Source organism: Dasypus novemcinctus, chromosome 15, assembly GCF_030445035.2.
Source record: "Dasypus novemcinctus isolate mDasNov1 chromosome 15, mDasNov1.1.hap2, whole genome shotgun sequence".
Classification (NCBI taxonomy): Eukaryota; Metazoa; Chordata; class Mammalia; order Cingulata; family Dasypodidae; genus Dasypus; species Dasypus novemcinctus.
The window spans coordinates 40,032,602-40,049,733 of NC_080687.1; the positions used below are offsets into that span (position 1 = coordinate 40,032,602).

The 17,132-nt window shown below is 40.4% G+C and overlaps 1 protein-coding gene and 1 pseudogene across 2 annotated transcripts in view; one reads left to right on the forward strand and one right to left on the reverse strand.

The window, feature by feature from the left end:
* Positions 1–17,132, forward strand: part of ABCC4 (ATP binding cassette subfamily C member 4 (PEL blood group)) — a 292,359-nt gene that overhangs the window by 130,025 nt on the left and 145,202 nt on the right. For both annotated transcript variants that reach the window (XM_058276501.1, XM_058276502.1), the window contains 3 exons: positions 675–866; positions 10,466–10,560; positions 10,785–10,871. In XM_058276501.1, the coding sequence (XP_058132484.1) occupies positions 675–866; positions 10,466–10,560; positions 10,785–10,871 (374 nt within the window). The remainder of the gene's footprint in view (positions 1–674; positions 867–10,465; positions 10,561–10,784; positions 10,872–17,132) is intronic.
* LOC139436587 (ARL14 effector protein pseudogene) lies at positions 3,722–4,971 on the reverse strand (annotated as a pseudogene).

Genomic DNA, 17,132 nt, shown 5'->3' on the forward strand with positions numbered 1-17,132 from the left:
AACCCGAAGACGATTTCGGTTGTGTTATAAACACTCTGATAATTATATGCACAGCCACATCACATCATATGTTGTAGAAAATTTGATGGAAATATGTGCATGCTATGTTACTCTCGTGCATTCTAAAACAACAAAACATATCAACCTAAACACAGGATGTATAAATGAGAGGGTAATTATTTCTTTACAGTGGATGTTTGCTGTGCAGAAGCATGAGTCACTTTGGAGGCTCTTTAAATATTAATCTTTCCTAGTTTGCTGGATATATGATTGATGCATAACTTTTCAGGAGCAAATATTTTGTTTAGCAGAGGATAGCTAAATATAGGAAAACTGCATTAAATAGACGTATCAAATATACATCACCCTGGGCTGTGTTGCTATAGATATTCTTAATTAATTTTAATTTATTATGTCATTTCATTTGGGGTGAGCTTTTGAGTAGATTGTTATACTCAATTTTGTTAATATTCCTCATAAAACATTAGTTTACGTTGATCAGTACTGTTATCTTCAATTTTTTTTATTGTTATGTCCAGAGCTGTCATATACCCCATTTCAAATGAAAGGATTACACTGTTTCTCAAGCATGTAACTGGGGGAGGTTGAATGACATGACAGCGTGTTTCTTCTGTCTTTTCACTGGACATGTGTTTGTTTCCAATCTGTCCCAGTCATCACTGTTGAGTGCTGTGCTGGGGGAGCTGCCCCCGAGTCAGGGGCTCGTCAGTGTGCAAGGAAGAATCGCCTATGTGTCTCAGCAGCCCTGGGTGTTTTCCGGAACTGTGAGAAGCAATATTTTATTTGGGAAGAAATATGAAAAGGAACGCTACGAGAAAGTTATAAAGGCTTGTGCTTTGAAAAAGGTGAGATTTAATGACTTTTGGATTTCTGTTATTCAAATCAGCTAGTGTTAGTTTAAATGACGTTTGTTAGAACTTCGTTTTTTATTTTAAGAGCTCTTTGAATGAGATGTACTATTCAAGTTAGCCTTCTCAGTAAATGTACCCACAGGCACACCTGTCCCCACACTCCTGTTTTTATCCTGATGCAGTAGTGATGGTCCAGAATGCTTTTTTGGTTTCCTTTTATTATATGAAGTTTTATTCACTTTTCACCTTTTTTAAAAAACACGGACAGTTTACGAAGTTGATGAAACTGGAGAGAATAGTGTAGTGAACCGTCTTGCACCGTTACTGAATTTCAGCTTTTTTCAGCTTGCAGCCAGTCTTGTTTCAGTAGGAATATAAACTCCCTGCTCTCCCCCACCCAGGCTATTCTGAAGCAGATCCCAGATCTCATATGCTTTCATCCATAAATCTCTAAAAGATTTTTTAAAAAATAACTACATTATTACAAACTCCTTTTAAAAATATATATATAACTACATTATTACACCTAAAAATGACCCAAATTCCCTAATATCATCAGCATTCTGGCCACTGTTTACATTTCTTTATCTCATTGAGAAATCTTTCCACCATTCATTTGCACCAGACTCCAGATAAGGTCCACACAATTCACTTGGTTGATTATCTCTTGGTTCCTTTAATTCAATAGGTCCCCCCTCTCCTTGCCCCCACACTTTCTTTTTGACCTGTAGCTTATTTCTTGAAGAAGTGGAATGTTTTAAAATTTCTTTTTAATACTACATACTTTCACTGGGAACGGGAGTTGGGCTGTTTTCAGAAATTACATTGTTTGGCAGAAAATGTCAAATGAAATATTTTAATTGTCTCGGAATTTAATGAAAATTGGTGAATGATAGGTGGAAACTGAACATACCTGATAGAATATGATTTCGCAAAACAAAAAGTCAATACTGATATTTATTTGGCTTTGGGACTAGCAGATAACCCTCTATGTTACTTTCTTTGGGTTATAAAATCAGTGAATAATAGTGTTAAAGGCTCTCCATGGGGTCTGTTCAATGCAGTCTGGACATCCGACTGTTCTTTTTTACATTGTGGAAAAGGCTGGGAAAGGCTTTAAAAGGTATGTCAAAGGCTCTAAACCAGCCTTGTGAAGGGCTAGTAATTTTGCTTGAACAATGGCTTGAATATCATAGCTTGCACTGGGTGAAAAGCATTTTTATGAAGATGTGGATGAAAAATAATTGCTTCTTTAATGGGCTTTTTCCAAAACCCTTCTCCTGGTTTTCGTTAATGAGAGATTATGTGTTTTTAGAAATGACATTGAGTTAGCAATAATCAATTGTATGAGGAAAGTGGGGAGAAGCACATGTAGAATGGTAATAATAATAATAGCTCCCATTGATTGAGTCTTCCATTCATTTCTCTTTCACACACACAAAGGCATGTGATTTTTTTTTTTAAAACGTTTGTTTTTTTTATTTGAGGAGTAAATGGGGGGAAGAAAAAAATGTATATTAGCACTTATTTCCGGAACAGTTTTTAGAACTTAACCACTCAATTGTATCAAAATTAATTTTCTCTCAAGTCAGACATTTTTCTCAACTACAGACAGTCCTTGCTTTGCATGATAGTATGGAGCCATAAAAATGGCCAAGCAAAGCAATCTTAATAATCACCGGGAAGAATTATGATTGTTCTGTGACCTTTAAAAATTTTTGTGACAATATTAAAAACTCTGCTCAAGCAGTTATAAATGTAAAAGAAAGTGAAAAAAGTTCATAAAACCTATTTAGTATACTGTAATTTAAAACACTAGAAATGTGAATTAAAGTGTTTTATTTATTGCAAAAATTTAATCAAAATTAGTTTGAACGCTTGCATTCTTTTTATCAAATAACATGGTATTGAGTGAGCATCTTTCCTGTACCTTGGCGAACTGTCATACTCAAGTTTGGATCAATTTCCAACATATTATCCCTTGCACTTTTAATGTTGTGAAATATCTCTGAGAGTTCCTTTAATGTGAAGTTTTTTGCCAGCGCCACTTTTTCTGGGACACATTCATTCTTTCATCACAACTGCTTTCCTCATTTATGTCGATAAGTTTGCCTTCACTAAGTTATTCTGGCTGCATGTCTAGACTCTCCAAAGGCAGCAGTGCCAACATTTCCATGATCAGTCATTTTTTCTCTAACTCCATTTTTTAAATCAACTTCACTTTCAGTGTTTTTCCTTTTCATTTCTTTACTGTACTTTCACCTTCATTTCACCAGTATTCTCTGTGCGATGTCCACTTTTGAAAACTGTCAGGTGGATGACAAGGAGACAACAAAACTGCACACTTTGCTATCGGCATGAGCTGAATAACAGATGCCAGGTGATCAATCACTGGCAGAATTTCAAAAAAGTGACGTGACTGGTCGCTGATCATGATGCACATCTCATCTGTTATTTATGTAGTGATTTGAGGACTAAAGAACTAGTAGGGAATTCTGTACTTTGTGCAAAATTACTTACAGTTAATATACATTAGTAACTGAAATTTGAACTGTGTTGTCAGGGAATTGGTATTATTTAACTAAACTGTGGTAACTGAAATCTGTGCTTATTGGAACCATGCAAATCAAGGACTGCCTTTACTTGTTTACATTGACCCATATGGACTAAAAGCTAACAGCTGAGCCATAACCTATCTTAGTTTACATCAAATAATGAATCTTAAAGCATCAATCCGAAAGTACATCAGTGCATGTCACGGTGGTTTTCCAATCTCTGCCATTAGCAACCGAGCTTAAAATGTGAGTATATCTTAGAATCACAGAATTTTAGTAACAGAGAAAGGAACTTTAAAAGACCCCATGGTTTGATACTACAAATTTCCCAGCATGTTTATTATGAATTATTTCTCCTCCTCCTATTTCAGTTTGTTCACATAGCCACTTGTGGTCACAGCAACATTCAGCTCCACATTTGGTAGAACCACAAGCAAGACAAGCATAGAAACATGCTAAGCAGTTTTCATCAAGGCAGTCACAGAGATCCAACCCACTGAAAATCAGAAGACCCTGGCTGTCATAGACCTCACTCTTTGCTGGTATCACTTGTCTGTCTGAACCAGCTGATGCATTTTTTGTAAGCCTTCTTTTTTCTCTTTAACCCATTTCTGGAGCAAATTCAGTTTGCTTTCCTGGGTTTGTAAACTGGAATGACCTCAAAACTTTCTTCCATCTGAATCAGGTTTTCTTCTCTGATGGGCTTCAGAATCAATATCCACACTTGCATTGATTATCTGTGTACACTTTGGACTAAGCTTCCAATCAGGTACAAGCTGCCTTCCAAATTTTGCACTCAGGAAAGTGGGATCATCTTAGCTTGTACTCCCCTTCACCCCACATCAGGCAGGTCCTGCATCCACAAAGGCCAGACTTCTCAGGCACCTTCTCAGATAGTCCCTTCGCTACTAGGCATATGATTTTTAAATCTTGTACCACCACTTCCCAGTGTCTTAGGTGTTACAGTCCTCATTTTGTAGTTGGTGTAACTGAGGCTTAGAGGGAGTAGATGACACACCCAAACACTTGCAGCTCAAGTTCAGATCCCTAACAGATTCTGTTCTCACTGTGCTGTGCTGCCTCTCAATTGAGGAAATCCATAAAGAAGAACTATTGTAAAAAATTGGGTGATCCGTGGAGGAGGAATGTGGAAAAAACACATTTCAAGGTTCTCGCCTTTCCTTAGGTTCAGCTCCCCACAGTCCTGAATTCAGGTGTTTATGTGCTTTGCTGGTGATATAGGTCACGTTGCCTCTTTATACACCATGTTTGGAGAAAGCAGGTGTTGGGATGATGGCTGCCATCCAGCGTTTTCCCCAGGGACCAGTGGCTTTCCCAGGGCAGATGGGAGGACTGGACAGTTTTCCTGGGGCTTCACCCACCCTGGGGACTTCTGCATGGTATACAGACTCCAGTGTGACTGTGAGGTGTGCAGCAGCCTTGATGATGGTGACTTTTATATTCGTTGCTTCATGTGTAAAAATGTGGACTGCTATCCTATTTTGCTGAGTGGCATGGTGAAATGGAGTCAGGGCTTCCTCCATGTTCTTATCTTCCCTGGCAGGAGGAAGCCAGGCTCAGGCTAGAGAAACAGAAAAAGAGTCCTGGTCTGGGCTTTGTCACTTGCTTGCAGTTACGTTGGACGTGTCTTATTACTTGCCTGGGCCTTTGGCGTCTGTGCTGCAAAATGGGGATGTTGGATGGTTTCCCAGGTATTAGGTTTATTAGAGTTCTGAAATGCCACGTATGCCTGTTTAGCTGAGAGTCAATAATGTCTTTAAGAAACCAGGAACCACTCACTGAATTAGGAGATCCTTTCCTTGCCTCCTTTTTGAATCCATGTGTCACGCAGATGGCGTAAGATAGCCATCAGAGAATAGGAGCTTCCTAGAATTAGTTTGGCCTGTAGGTGCAGTCTGCATGTGAAGAGAAACAAATTGGTAAAGCTGGGTGTTTGCCTCAGTTTCCCTTCTTACTATAAAAGGGGGAAATATGGGTTTACTGTAAAGACTATAGGCAGTGCATGTGAAATGAAAACATCCAGGTATTTGGTAAAATGATAGGTATTGTATATCCCTTTTCTCCAAATAAGTAAATAAAGATTTCTTACATCCTTTCCCCCTTCCTCCAAAAAATTCTGGAGGAAATAAGCAGTATTCCTCGTTTTAGGTAATATATTGGCAACAACTAAATGAGTATGTAATATCCACCTTTTGAATAGATATTTATACAGGTTCTCGATACCCAATTAAATAAGCAACGGGTAAAATATTATCCCTATAAAATAGGCGCAATCTATTATGTAATATTTGACTGCCTGTTGCCTTTTACTCCTTGAGTTCTTTTCAGAAATTTTAGGCAGTACACATTCAAAAGTATAGCATTGATATATTCCTAAAGTTTAGTATTTTCCCATGTTGATCACTTGAATTTACAAACCCCTTTGGTTGCCAACTTGCTTATAGTTTCTTTACATATTTACCATATTCCTGCCAACTTGAACATTTTCTTTTCTGTTTGACTTGACTAGTTTAAAATACTTATATCTTTATTTTTTTCATCTCTCAATTGAAGTAACTGTCATTCCCCTATGACATAATAGGAAGTAAGAAATGAGTGCAAAAGCAATAAATGAGGATAATCCAAATATAGAGACTAAATTTATTGATACTTCAATAAAGTATCAATAAATTTAGAGCTTTGAGGTTTGTTGTTTTTTTTTTAAGGAGATATTGGGGATTGAACTCAGGACCTCAGACATGGGAAGTAGGTTCTCAAACCACTGAGCTACACCCACTCCCATTGAGTTACTTTAATATCATCTTTATTTTTATTTTTAAGATATATTTATTTCTCCCCACCCCCTCGTTGTTTGCACTTGCTGTGTCTGTTCGTCGCATGCTCATATTCCTTTTAGGAGGCACTGGGAACCAAGTTCGGGGCCTCTCAGGTGGGAGGGACATGCCTAATTACTTGAGCCACCTCCACTCTCTGCATTGTTGTGTCTCTCACTCTGTTTTCCTTCTTGTATCTCTTGTTGCGTCAGCTTGGTGCGCCAACCCGATGAGTCAACTCGCTCTCTTGTTTGTCTTCTTTAGTAGGCACCGGTGATAGAACCTGGGGCCTTCCATATGGTAGGCAGGAGCTCACTTGAGGCACATCTGATTCCCTGTCTTTAATTTAATTACATCTTTCAGTAACACTTAGGGTGGCCTGATGTGAAATAAAGAACAAAGGTTATGAACTGAGGTGAACTTGCTTAAGATTCCAACCCTTCCATTTAACAACTGAGACTCCTTGGACCAATTACATAACCTCATTTAGTCTCAATTTCCTTGTCTGTGAAATGGGGAAAATACTTTGCAGATTGTCATGAGGATTAGAGATCCTATACATGAATCATCTAGAATGGCGCGTGATGCGTAGTTTTTACTGTCAAGGAGCTAATAGGCAGAGAAGCTGTGCATACAAGAATTGTAAAGCAGAATAAGGGGAGTCCTTCATGAGAATTACAAACAAAGACTTGGGAACCAATTAGAAAAAGACATGGCTTCTGGTTTCATGGAAAGGAGGGTTTGAGCTGGGCCTGGAAAGATGAGTAGTAGGATATTGACAGGCTGTGTTGAGAAGGCCAGTTCAAAATAGAACAAAAGCTCTGAACAAAAGCATGCGTTTCTTTCTGTTTGTCTCTGGAACCCAGCCGTTCTGTCAGCAGCTCAGGTCTGACTCTTGTTACCTTTCCTCTGGGTTACTTCACCTGCCTCCTCACAGGTATCTCTAAGCGACGTTTCCACACTGCTAAAGTACACTTGATATGAATCTGGCCTTTTGGCACCAGACCAGCATAGCCTTTTTCTGGGTTTTCTCTAGTTTGTACATACACTTTGCAACGAAAACAGTTGTCTGTGGAATAATTGGTTAAATTTAACTGAGAGGTAACCAATGCTTGTAAAGAGTACTTTCCTCTCATTGGGAGGGATTGTCATATATGCCCAATTCGTGTTTTCACTGTAAACAAACCAGAAAATTGTGGTTAGGAAATTATCCTGACTTAGATTTGACTTACATCCTTTTAAATGGTTTTCCTATCTGAGGCTTGTCCCTAAATAGTTTGCACAGTCAACACCCACTCTCAAAGCACTACTGCCAGACTCAGAGAGAGCCAATCTCTTATTCCCTCACTGTGCTAAAGGAAAGAGTGGATCTTAAGTGCCCTCCCTAGAAAATCGCTAAAATTACTGTGATGCAACTTGATGCTATTTTGAGAAAGGAAAAAAAACAGCATAAAGTTAAGGAGGAAAAAAACTAAGCAGAACATACTGCAAGGAATGTCAACAATGGAAAAGAGTTCAGCTGAACATTTTATGTGCAGGCAGAAGATTGGGAACTTAGAGCAGCTCATTGTTTCTCACGAAAATCGAAAGCAAGAGATGGTATTAACTTCTGAGTGCAGCAGAGACGTAATATGAAATAACAGCAGATTTTCTCACTAGGGCAATTGCAGTTTTTCTGATACAATCCACCTAAGTGTTGAATATGTAGGGTAATCTGTACGTGCCTTTGTGGTCTTTTGGGGGTGGGTTATGATGGAGATACTCTCTATTTTTCTTTTTGGTTATATGCTTTGTTTATTGTGCTTCACAGTGTGGATGTTGTTGGTTTGATCAGAAGTAGCAAATTAAAACACATTCTATCCTTTTTCCATTTATGGAGGGTATTCATATATTTATTTCTTTTGGTTATCACAGCATCCAATAATAATAATTGTTTTTCCAACCTATTTGGTAGAAGAGGAACCTGAGACTTAGAGAAATGAAAGAATTTGCTTATCATGCAGATCCCAATTATGCTGCTTGCTTTTTCTCTGAATTTACCCAAGCAGGGATGGAGAAACTAGGGCTTCATCAGCAAAAAGAGCTGTTGCTGTCCCCGTCCTAGCCGATGCTCGTTGGGTTTAGGAGACTGCCCCCAAACTCTGCTCATCTGTGCTAGGGTCTGTCTAGTGATAATTATAGGCAATCTAAGGAACGATTTCTAGTATGGGATGATGTACCTGAATCCTGAATCCTATCATTTTGAAGGAAGTTTTGGTTGTTTTTAAAAGTTGCCATGCTTTGTTGATTCATTTATTAAATATTCACATATAACTTTTGGTAGATTCCTAGATCCTCACATTAAACTTTTAATATTCTTAGCCTTTTCTCTCTGGTTTTCATGGAACAAACATCTAGTTATTCAGAGAGATTTGCTCATTGTCCCTCGAACACACTGGTTTCTTTCCTTTAGTTGACCCTGCCCAGACTGCTCTTGCTGTTCTTATTTCTTGTGCATGTTTTTATCTATCACTCATGACCTGTGCCTGAAATGTAAGAGTTAGGTCAGATGTTGTCCCTGTAAAAGTGGGAAGCTGAGGAAGAGATCAGCAAAACGGCTGGTTTAAACACTTATTTCATGATAAATTAAGTTCTTTGGCTTTGAAAGCCATCTGTATATTTTAACAGCTCTCATGTTTATATCTCTAGCACAGACCTTCCATCTTGCAAATCCAGCTATGAGTTTGACATCACCGGTTGGATCCCCATAGGCATCTGAACTTGCCCATAACCAAACTCTGATTTTTCCTCCAAACCAGCATCCACCATCTTCTCTATTTTGATAAACAGATAAACAGTGCCCCTATTTTTTTTTTTCATGCCCAAAACATTCTAGTCCTCTTTTTCTCCCACAACTTACATCCATTACTAGATATCACAGACTCTACCTTTGAAATTTGTCCAGAATGTGCCCACCTCTCTCCATTTTCACTGCTGCTACTTTGGTCCTGGCCATTGACTTTTCTTTCCTGCATTATTGCTATAGCCTCCTAACTTGATCTTGCTTTCACCCTGCCCCTTTACAACCTATTCTCCTCAGAGAGGCAAGAGCGATTCTTTAAAACCCTGAGCCAGATCACATCATTGCTCATCTAGTCCCCAATCCAGTATCACTAGGAATGAAATCATGGCATGTCCTGCCTAACTTCTCTCCTCTATTCATTTTTTTTTTTAAGATTTATTTATGTCTCTCCTCCCCCCCTCCCCCCCGCCCCAGTTGTCTGTTCTCTCTGTCCATTTGCTGTGTGTTCTTCTGTGTTGGCATGCATTCTTGTCAGCGGCACTGGGAATCTGTATTCTTTTTGTCGCATCATCTTGCTGTGTCAGCTCTCTGTGTGTGGCATCACTCCTGGGGTAGGCTGCACTTTTTTCACACCAGGCGGCTCTCCCTAAGGGTCGCACTCCATGCGCATGGGGCTCCCCTACGCAGGGGACACCCCTGCATGGCACGGCACTCCTTGCGTGCATCAGCACTGCACATGGGCCAGCTCCACACGGGTGAGGCCCTGGCTTTGAACAGTGGCCCTCCCATGTGGTAGGCGGACGTTCTATCCATCGAACAAAATCCACTTCCCTCTTCCACTATTCTTTACTGACTCTGCTCCAGCTCTACCGGCTTCTTGCTGTTTTTTGAAATCTTGGGAAAGTATCTGCTCTACAGTCTTTGCGTCTCTACATGAGACACTTTTTCTCCAAATCTGTGCGTGGCCCACTCCACCCTTCCGGCAGGTCTCTGCTTAAATCCCTCGGGTCAGAGACCTTCCTGACCATCCATATAAAATGGACTTTCCCTCCATCAGCCTCTGTACCCCTAAGCCTACTTCACTTTTCTTCTTAGAACTTAGCACCACTTACATTCATATTAATTTAATTATTTTTATATTGTCATTCTCCCACCATGGAAACAAAGACTTTGTTTTGTTCACTACCAAATTTATTGTCCTCAATAAATATCTGCTAAATTGGTTAAATGCATCAGTGATGTGAAAAACTACAGATAAACAAAATGCCCTAAAAGTTTTCTGAAAGGTATAGGGTTACAATTTGGTCACTCTGAAATATATCCACTGCTGTTGATCAAATGTGTGTGTATTTCTGAAGAATTAATGCTGAAGATTTAGCATGACAGAAGGAGAACATGTCTTTCTTTTCTTTCTCCGTGTAGGATTTACAGCTTTTGGAGGATGGTGATCTAACTCTGATAGGAGATCGGGGAACCACGCTGAGTGGAGGACAGAAAGCACGGGTCAATCTTGCCAGGTGAACCACATGAGGGGTGCCATTTGGCATGTGTCTCCGAGGAAACTTTAGCAGTAGTTAGCACACAGAACCCACCTGCTGTGTGTGTGGAGTGCTGTGTGAGGCACTTGTCTTGGTTTCTTGGATTTGCTTTTTCTGAATGAACATCCAAGTTAAGCCTTGTTGTCTCATCCTTCATAGGTGAAAGTCAGGAGGTTTGAAAGCACTCTTTTTCCATTTTTCAGAGCAGTGTATCAGGATGCAGACATCTACCTCTTGGACGATCCACTCAGTGCAGTAGATGCAGAGGTTAGCAGGCACTTATTTGAACTGTAAGTTTGCTCTTGTTTTATGTCATTTCTGCTTTCCAAGAACCCTTGCGAGTAGACTTACGACAAGGCTTTGTACTACAGAAAATTCATCTTATTATACTTTGCTTTGGTTTCCATCTCCCTTTCTCCCCAGAAAGTCCATGTTACATAAATTGTGCATATATGTGAGGTCACGGTAGGAAAATTCAGAAAGTGCTTTTAGCGTGTTGAGGTGGGTAGAGTAGACGCTCTTGGGAGTTAAGAAATAGATTGCAGAATTGGGAGGAGGAGTTGGTTGGCTGCCAATTTCAGCTACCGATTGGGAGACTTGGCAAGCTAAAAGATAACCCTGGGAACAGCTGGGGTGAGAACCAGCCCAAGTCAGAAAGAGGCCAGTAGCAGCCATTCGTACTCCGCCCCCAGCCTGAGGGGAAGCCAGGCTGACAGTTTCTTTTTTTTTTTTTTAAAGATTTATTTCTCTATTTATTTCTCTCCTCCCCCCACCCCCAAGTTGTCTGCTCTCTGTGTGTTCTTCTGTGATCACTTCTATCCTTATCAGTGGCACCCAGAATCTGTTTCTTTTTGTTGCATCATCTTGTTGTGTCAGCTCTCCATGTGTGAGGTGCCATTCTTGGGCAGGCTGCACTTTCTTTCACACTGGGCACCTCTCCCTAAGGGGCGCACTCCTTGCGTGTGGGGCTCCCCTACGTGGGGGACACCGCTGCGTGGCACAGCACTCCTTCGTGCATCAGCACTGCTCATGGGCCAGCTCTACACGGGTCAAGGAGGCCCAGGGTTTGAACTGTAAACCTCCCATGTGTAGGCGGACGCCCTAACCGCTGGGCCAAGTCCACTTCCCCTGAGAGTTTCTTTCATGCACATCAGCCTGCAGCCTGCCTAGGCTTCAGTCCCGCTGCTCACAGGGAGGAGGCTAAGGAGCCCTGCACCAGCCTATACAGGTAACTGCAGGGAACTTCGGCTGGCATAGACTGAAAATGAGAGGTCTACCAGGACCCGCACTGCATAGATTACTGCCCACACCTACAGCCCCATCCCTGCTGCAGGCAGGGGAGAAAGGGATGTGAAGCTTCATCAGTCTCTCTGGGCAACTACAGCCTAGGCCTGCACGTGTATTATTCCACACACCTGTGACTCTGTCCTTACCCCTGGCAAGGGAGAAAGTTAGAAGAAGCTTCATTGGTCCTTGGTGCAACGAGAGCAGCCTGAGCCTCCACAGCTTACAGTACCGACTACCTGGTTCACTCCTACTGCATAACCAGCAAGGGAGAAACGATAGGAAGCCCTATACTAGAGAGAAAAACTGAACCCAGAAAAAATACTCTAGGAAGCCAGATGCGAAGACACCAATGAAAAATTACTATCCACACCAAGAAACAGGAAGATATGACCCAGTTAAAGGAACAAGATAAAGGGAAGTGGACTTGGCCCATGGGAGGTCCATGTGGAGCTGGCCCATGCACAGTGTTGATGCGTGCAAGGAGTGCCATGCCACGCAGGGGCATCCCCTGCATAGGGGAGCCCCACCTGCAAGGAGTGCACCCCGTATGGAGAGCTGCCCAGCATGAAAGAAAGTGCAGCTTGCTCAAGAATGGTACATGGAGAGTTGACACAGCAAGATGACGCAAAAAAAGGAGACACAGATTCCTGGTGCTGCTGATAAGGATAGAAGTGGTCACAGAAGAACATACAACGAATGGACATAGAAAGCAGACAACTGAGGGGGGGGGAAGAGGAGAGAAATAAATTTTAAAAAAGGAGCAAGATAAGACTCCAGATGACATAAAGGAGTTGAGACAACTAATTATAGATGTTCAAACAGATCTCCTTAATAAATTCAATGAGATGGCTAAAGAGATTAAGGATATTAAGACATTGGATGAGCACAAAGAATTTGAAAGCATACATAGAAAAATAGCAAATCTTATGGGAATGAAAGGTGCAATCAATGAAATTTAAAAAACATTGGAATCATATAATAGCAGATTTGAGGAAGCAGGAGAAAGGATTGATGAGCTTGAAGAAATGGCCTCTGAAAGTGAACATACAAAAGAATAGATGAAGAAAAGAATGGAACAAATTGAACAAGGTCTCAGGGAATTAAATGACAGCAAAAGGCATGCAAACATAAGTGTCATGGGTATCCCAGAAGGAGATGAGAAGGGAAAAGGGGCAGAAGGAACATTTAAAGAAATAATGGTAGAAAATTTCCCAACCCTCTTGAAGAACATAGATATCGCTGTCCAAGAAGCACAACGAACTCCCATCCAAAAAAGTCCATAAACTCCAAGACACATACTCATCAGAATGTCAAGGACCAAAGACAAAGAGAGAATTCTGAGAGCAGCAAGAGAAAAGCAGATAACATATAAGGGATATCCAATAAGATTAAGTGCTGATTTCTCACCAGAAACCATGGGGGCAAGAAGACAGTGGTCTGATATATTTAAGATACTACAAGAGAAAAACTTCCAGCCAAGAATCTTATATCCAGCAAGACTATCTTTCAAAAATAGGGCGAAATTAGAATATTCACAGATAAACAGAAACTGAGAGAATTTCTAAGCGAGAGACCAGATTTTCAGGAAATACTAAAGGGTGTGTTAGAGCCTGAAAAGAAAAGACAGGAGAGAGGGGCCTGGAAGAGAGTCTAGAAATGAAGATTATATCAAGAAAAGTAACTAAAAATGTCAAAGGGGTGGTGAAAATAAAATATGACAGATGAAACTCAAATAGGAATAAACTTAACCAATGATGGAAAGCACTTGTATTCAGAAAACTGCAACTCATTGTTAAACAAATTTAAAAAACCCTAAATAAACTGGAAGAACATTCCATGCTTATGGATTGGAAGACCAAATATCATTAAGATGTCAATTCTACTCAAATTGATCTACAGATTTAATGCAAGCACAATAAAAATAATACCAGCCTTAAAGAAAAAAATTGAAAACATGATCATTAAATTTATTTGGAAGGGTAAGGAGTCCTGAACAGCCAGAAACATCATAAAAAGGAAAAGTGAACCCTCGCCTCCAGACTTTATTTATTTATTTATTTTTTTAAAAGATTTATTTATTTATTTAATTTCCCCCCCTCCCCTGGTTGTCTGTTCTTGGTGTCTATTTGCTGCGTCTTGTTTCTTTGTCCGCTTCTGTTGTCGTCATCGGTAGGGGAAGTGTGGGCGGCGCCATTCCTGGGCAGGCTGCTTCTTTATTTTCGCGCTGGGCGGCTCTCCTCACGGGCGCACGGGGGACACCCTTGCGTGGCACGGCACTCCTTGCGCGCATCAGCGCTGCGCATGGCCAGCTCCACACGGGTCAAGGAGGCCCGGGGTTTGAACCGCGGACCTCCCATATGGTAGACGGACACCCTAACCACTGGGCCAAAGTCCGTTTCCCGCCTCCAGACTTTAAATCATAATACGTACCTATAGTGATAAAAACAACATGATACTGGCCTAAAGACAGACACAATAGACCAATGGAACCAAATTCATGGTTCAGAAACAGTCCCTCGCAGATATGGTCAAGTGATTTTTGACTAGCCTGTCAAACCCACACAGCTTGGGCAGAACAAGCCATTTAACAAATGGTGCTGAAAGAATTGGACATCCTAGCTGAGGGAAGGAAGGAGGACCCCTATCTCACACCTTATCCAAAAATTAACTCAAATGGATCAAAAAACTAAAAATAAAAGCAAGAACCATGAAATTTCTAGAAGAAATTATTGGAAAATATCTTCAAGGCCTGGTGGTAGGTGGTGGATTCTTAAAGGAGATAAGAGAAGGACTGAGTGGACTACTGATGTTTAATGTATGTAGAAGTTTTAATTAGTTTTACTGTAAAAATGTGGAAATGTATACAGTGGATGGTAACATACAGTGAGTAACAGCTAGTTTATAAATGGGGATGTGACAGAAAAGAGTAGTCTAGTTATGTAAATGCCAACTGACAGAATGCTAGAGAATAATCTAGGAACTGGATAGCACAGTAAACCAAGAGGTGGGTGAGAATTGTGGTTGATGGTACAGATGCAAGAGTGTCCTTTGTTAGCTAGAGTGCAGGTATGTCACTGCTGCAGGGTGTTGGGAATGTGGAAAAGCATGGGAAAAATACAGCTGGAGTGACCTGTGGACTGTGGTTAGTAGTAATAACATAATATTCTTGCATCTATGCAAAAGATGTACTGTGTTGATACTGAGGCACTATGGACAATGTGAGCCAAATGTATACACTATGGACATGGCAATAATCAGATGATATTATTTTATCTGTAGCAAATGACACACCACATTGTCGGGTGTGTTGATGAAGGGGTGTTGTTTGGGAATTCTGCACATGTTCATGATTGTTTTATAAGTTTACAACTTCTGTCATAAAAAAATATATTTAAAAAATAATAGGGTGTGTTGGAAAAACACAGCAAATGTAAGATAAGAACTATGATTAGTAGTAAGATTTTGACAGTGTTCTTTTATAGTTTGTAACAAACGTTTCATGACAATGCAAAGTGTTGGTGGAGGGTTGATGTGTGGGACCCCTGTATGATGTTATGCATGTTTGCTTTGTAAGTTCATAACTTTTACTATACACTTAATTGTTTACATATGTTCATATATATATGATACAAAGTTAATAATCAGATTAGTTAGGGGAAAAATACTTTGTTTAGTAATATTTTGACGTGCTCTTTAATCATCAGTTAAAAAGGCTTAAAAACAATGCAAGTTATGGTGATAGGGTGAGATATTATATATGTTTGTTTGGTGTTATATAGGTTTGTTTTGTCAGTTCACAACTATTATACATTTATTGTTTATGTATGTTTATGTATGAGTGATATATTTTAATAAATTAAAAAAGAAAAAGAAAAAGAAATAGATTGCAAATTTTGTGAGGTTTTTCCCTTGTTACTTGTAGTTAATTATCAAGAAACCTTTGCTATATCCAGAATCCAGAAAGAAGGAAGGTAATTTGACAGTTGGAATTCAAGGGAGGTTACACTTACCTCGTACTTGACAGCCAGTTCATTTCCTTCATCATTTGTTTATAGCACCTTAGAGCTAAAGTTTTCTGCAGGAACATAGGGCTTCATGGAAAGTCCTTGTTGGTTTGTACTTGTTTTTCTGTATGTTTGGAAATACTTAGTAATGTCTAGATTTTAAGAAAGATTGGTTCTGTTTCAGACTACGACTAGTAGTTAAACATTGCTTCAGAGATTCTTATTAGAATTAACCCTCAAGACCCACAAATACAGCATTCCCTTGCACTCAAACTGAAGTATCTAGAATCTGGCTTAACACCTGGCTTTTACTTTGTGTGCTTGGAATTTGTTTTCCTTGGCTCATGCTTAGCCACTGTATGTACCGTAACCTGGCATGCTGACTGGCACTTCCTGCTGGCCTTCTTGAGCTCATTGTGAACACTGAGACAGCATTTAGACACATCCCACAGCGATCTTCCTGTTGTTCACCTTGTTAAGGCAAATGAGTCCTTTTGGCTGCATTTGTGGAGATCTAACTGGGTGCAAGGATAGAGATGCTCTTACACCTGTTAATGTGCAAGATGCCTTATTTTACAAAGGCAGACACTAAGCATGGAGAAGTGAAGGACCACTGGGCATGGTAAAGGAGAAAAGTTAGGATTTTATTCTTGCCCTTAAAGAATATGTTTCTTCACCAAATTTGTCAAGAGAAGTGCAAGGGAAAGTTTAGTATACCCAGGGCTTAAAGGGGTTCGATATAGGATGATAATTGATAAGTGGAGGTAGAAGTGGGTGACTGTAGACATTCGGCTTAAGTTGGAAAGCTCATGTGGACTGGATGCAGTTGATTTGCAGAGGCTGAGAATTGGATTGAGTTCCTTCAAGCCAAGGTGTGGAGGTGCAAACAAGCAGAGCACATGAAAAGAACTACAATTAGGCAAGTCTTCCTCAAAGTGGAGGCTGGAGTGTACAAGAGACATTTGGATGTGCTCACAGTAAGGTTCTGGATGCTAGGGGCTAAGACACGTCTGGTCGTCCACTAAACACGAGTCACTGGACTGATTCCTTAGTGTTTGTGAGCAGAATGTGTGGGTAAACTGTGCACAAGAGAACTGCATCTTCTTGAACGAAGAGAGCAGGCCCGGGTGACCACTTGGCATTGCCTTTATCTCCTCCTCCTGATCTGTAGCTTGGCGATGTTTCCCCATAAGCGGAGAATTACCCTTGCGGCTTGGATGAGTTCATTGTTAGGGTGCTGATGCTGAAACAGATTCCCCA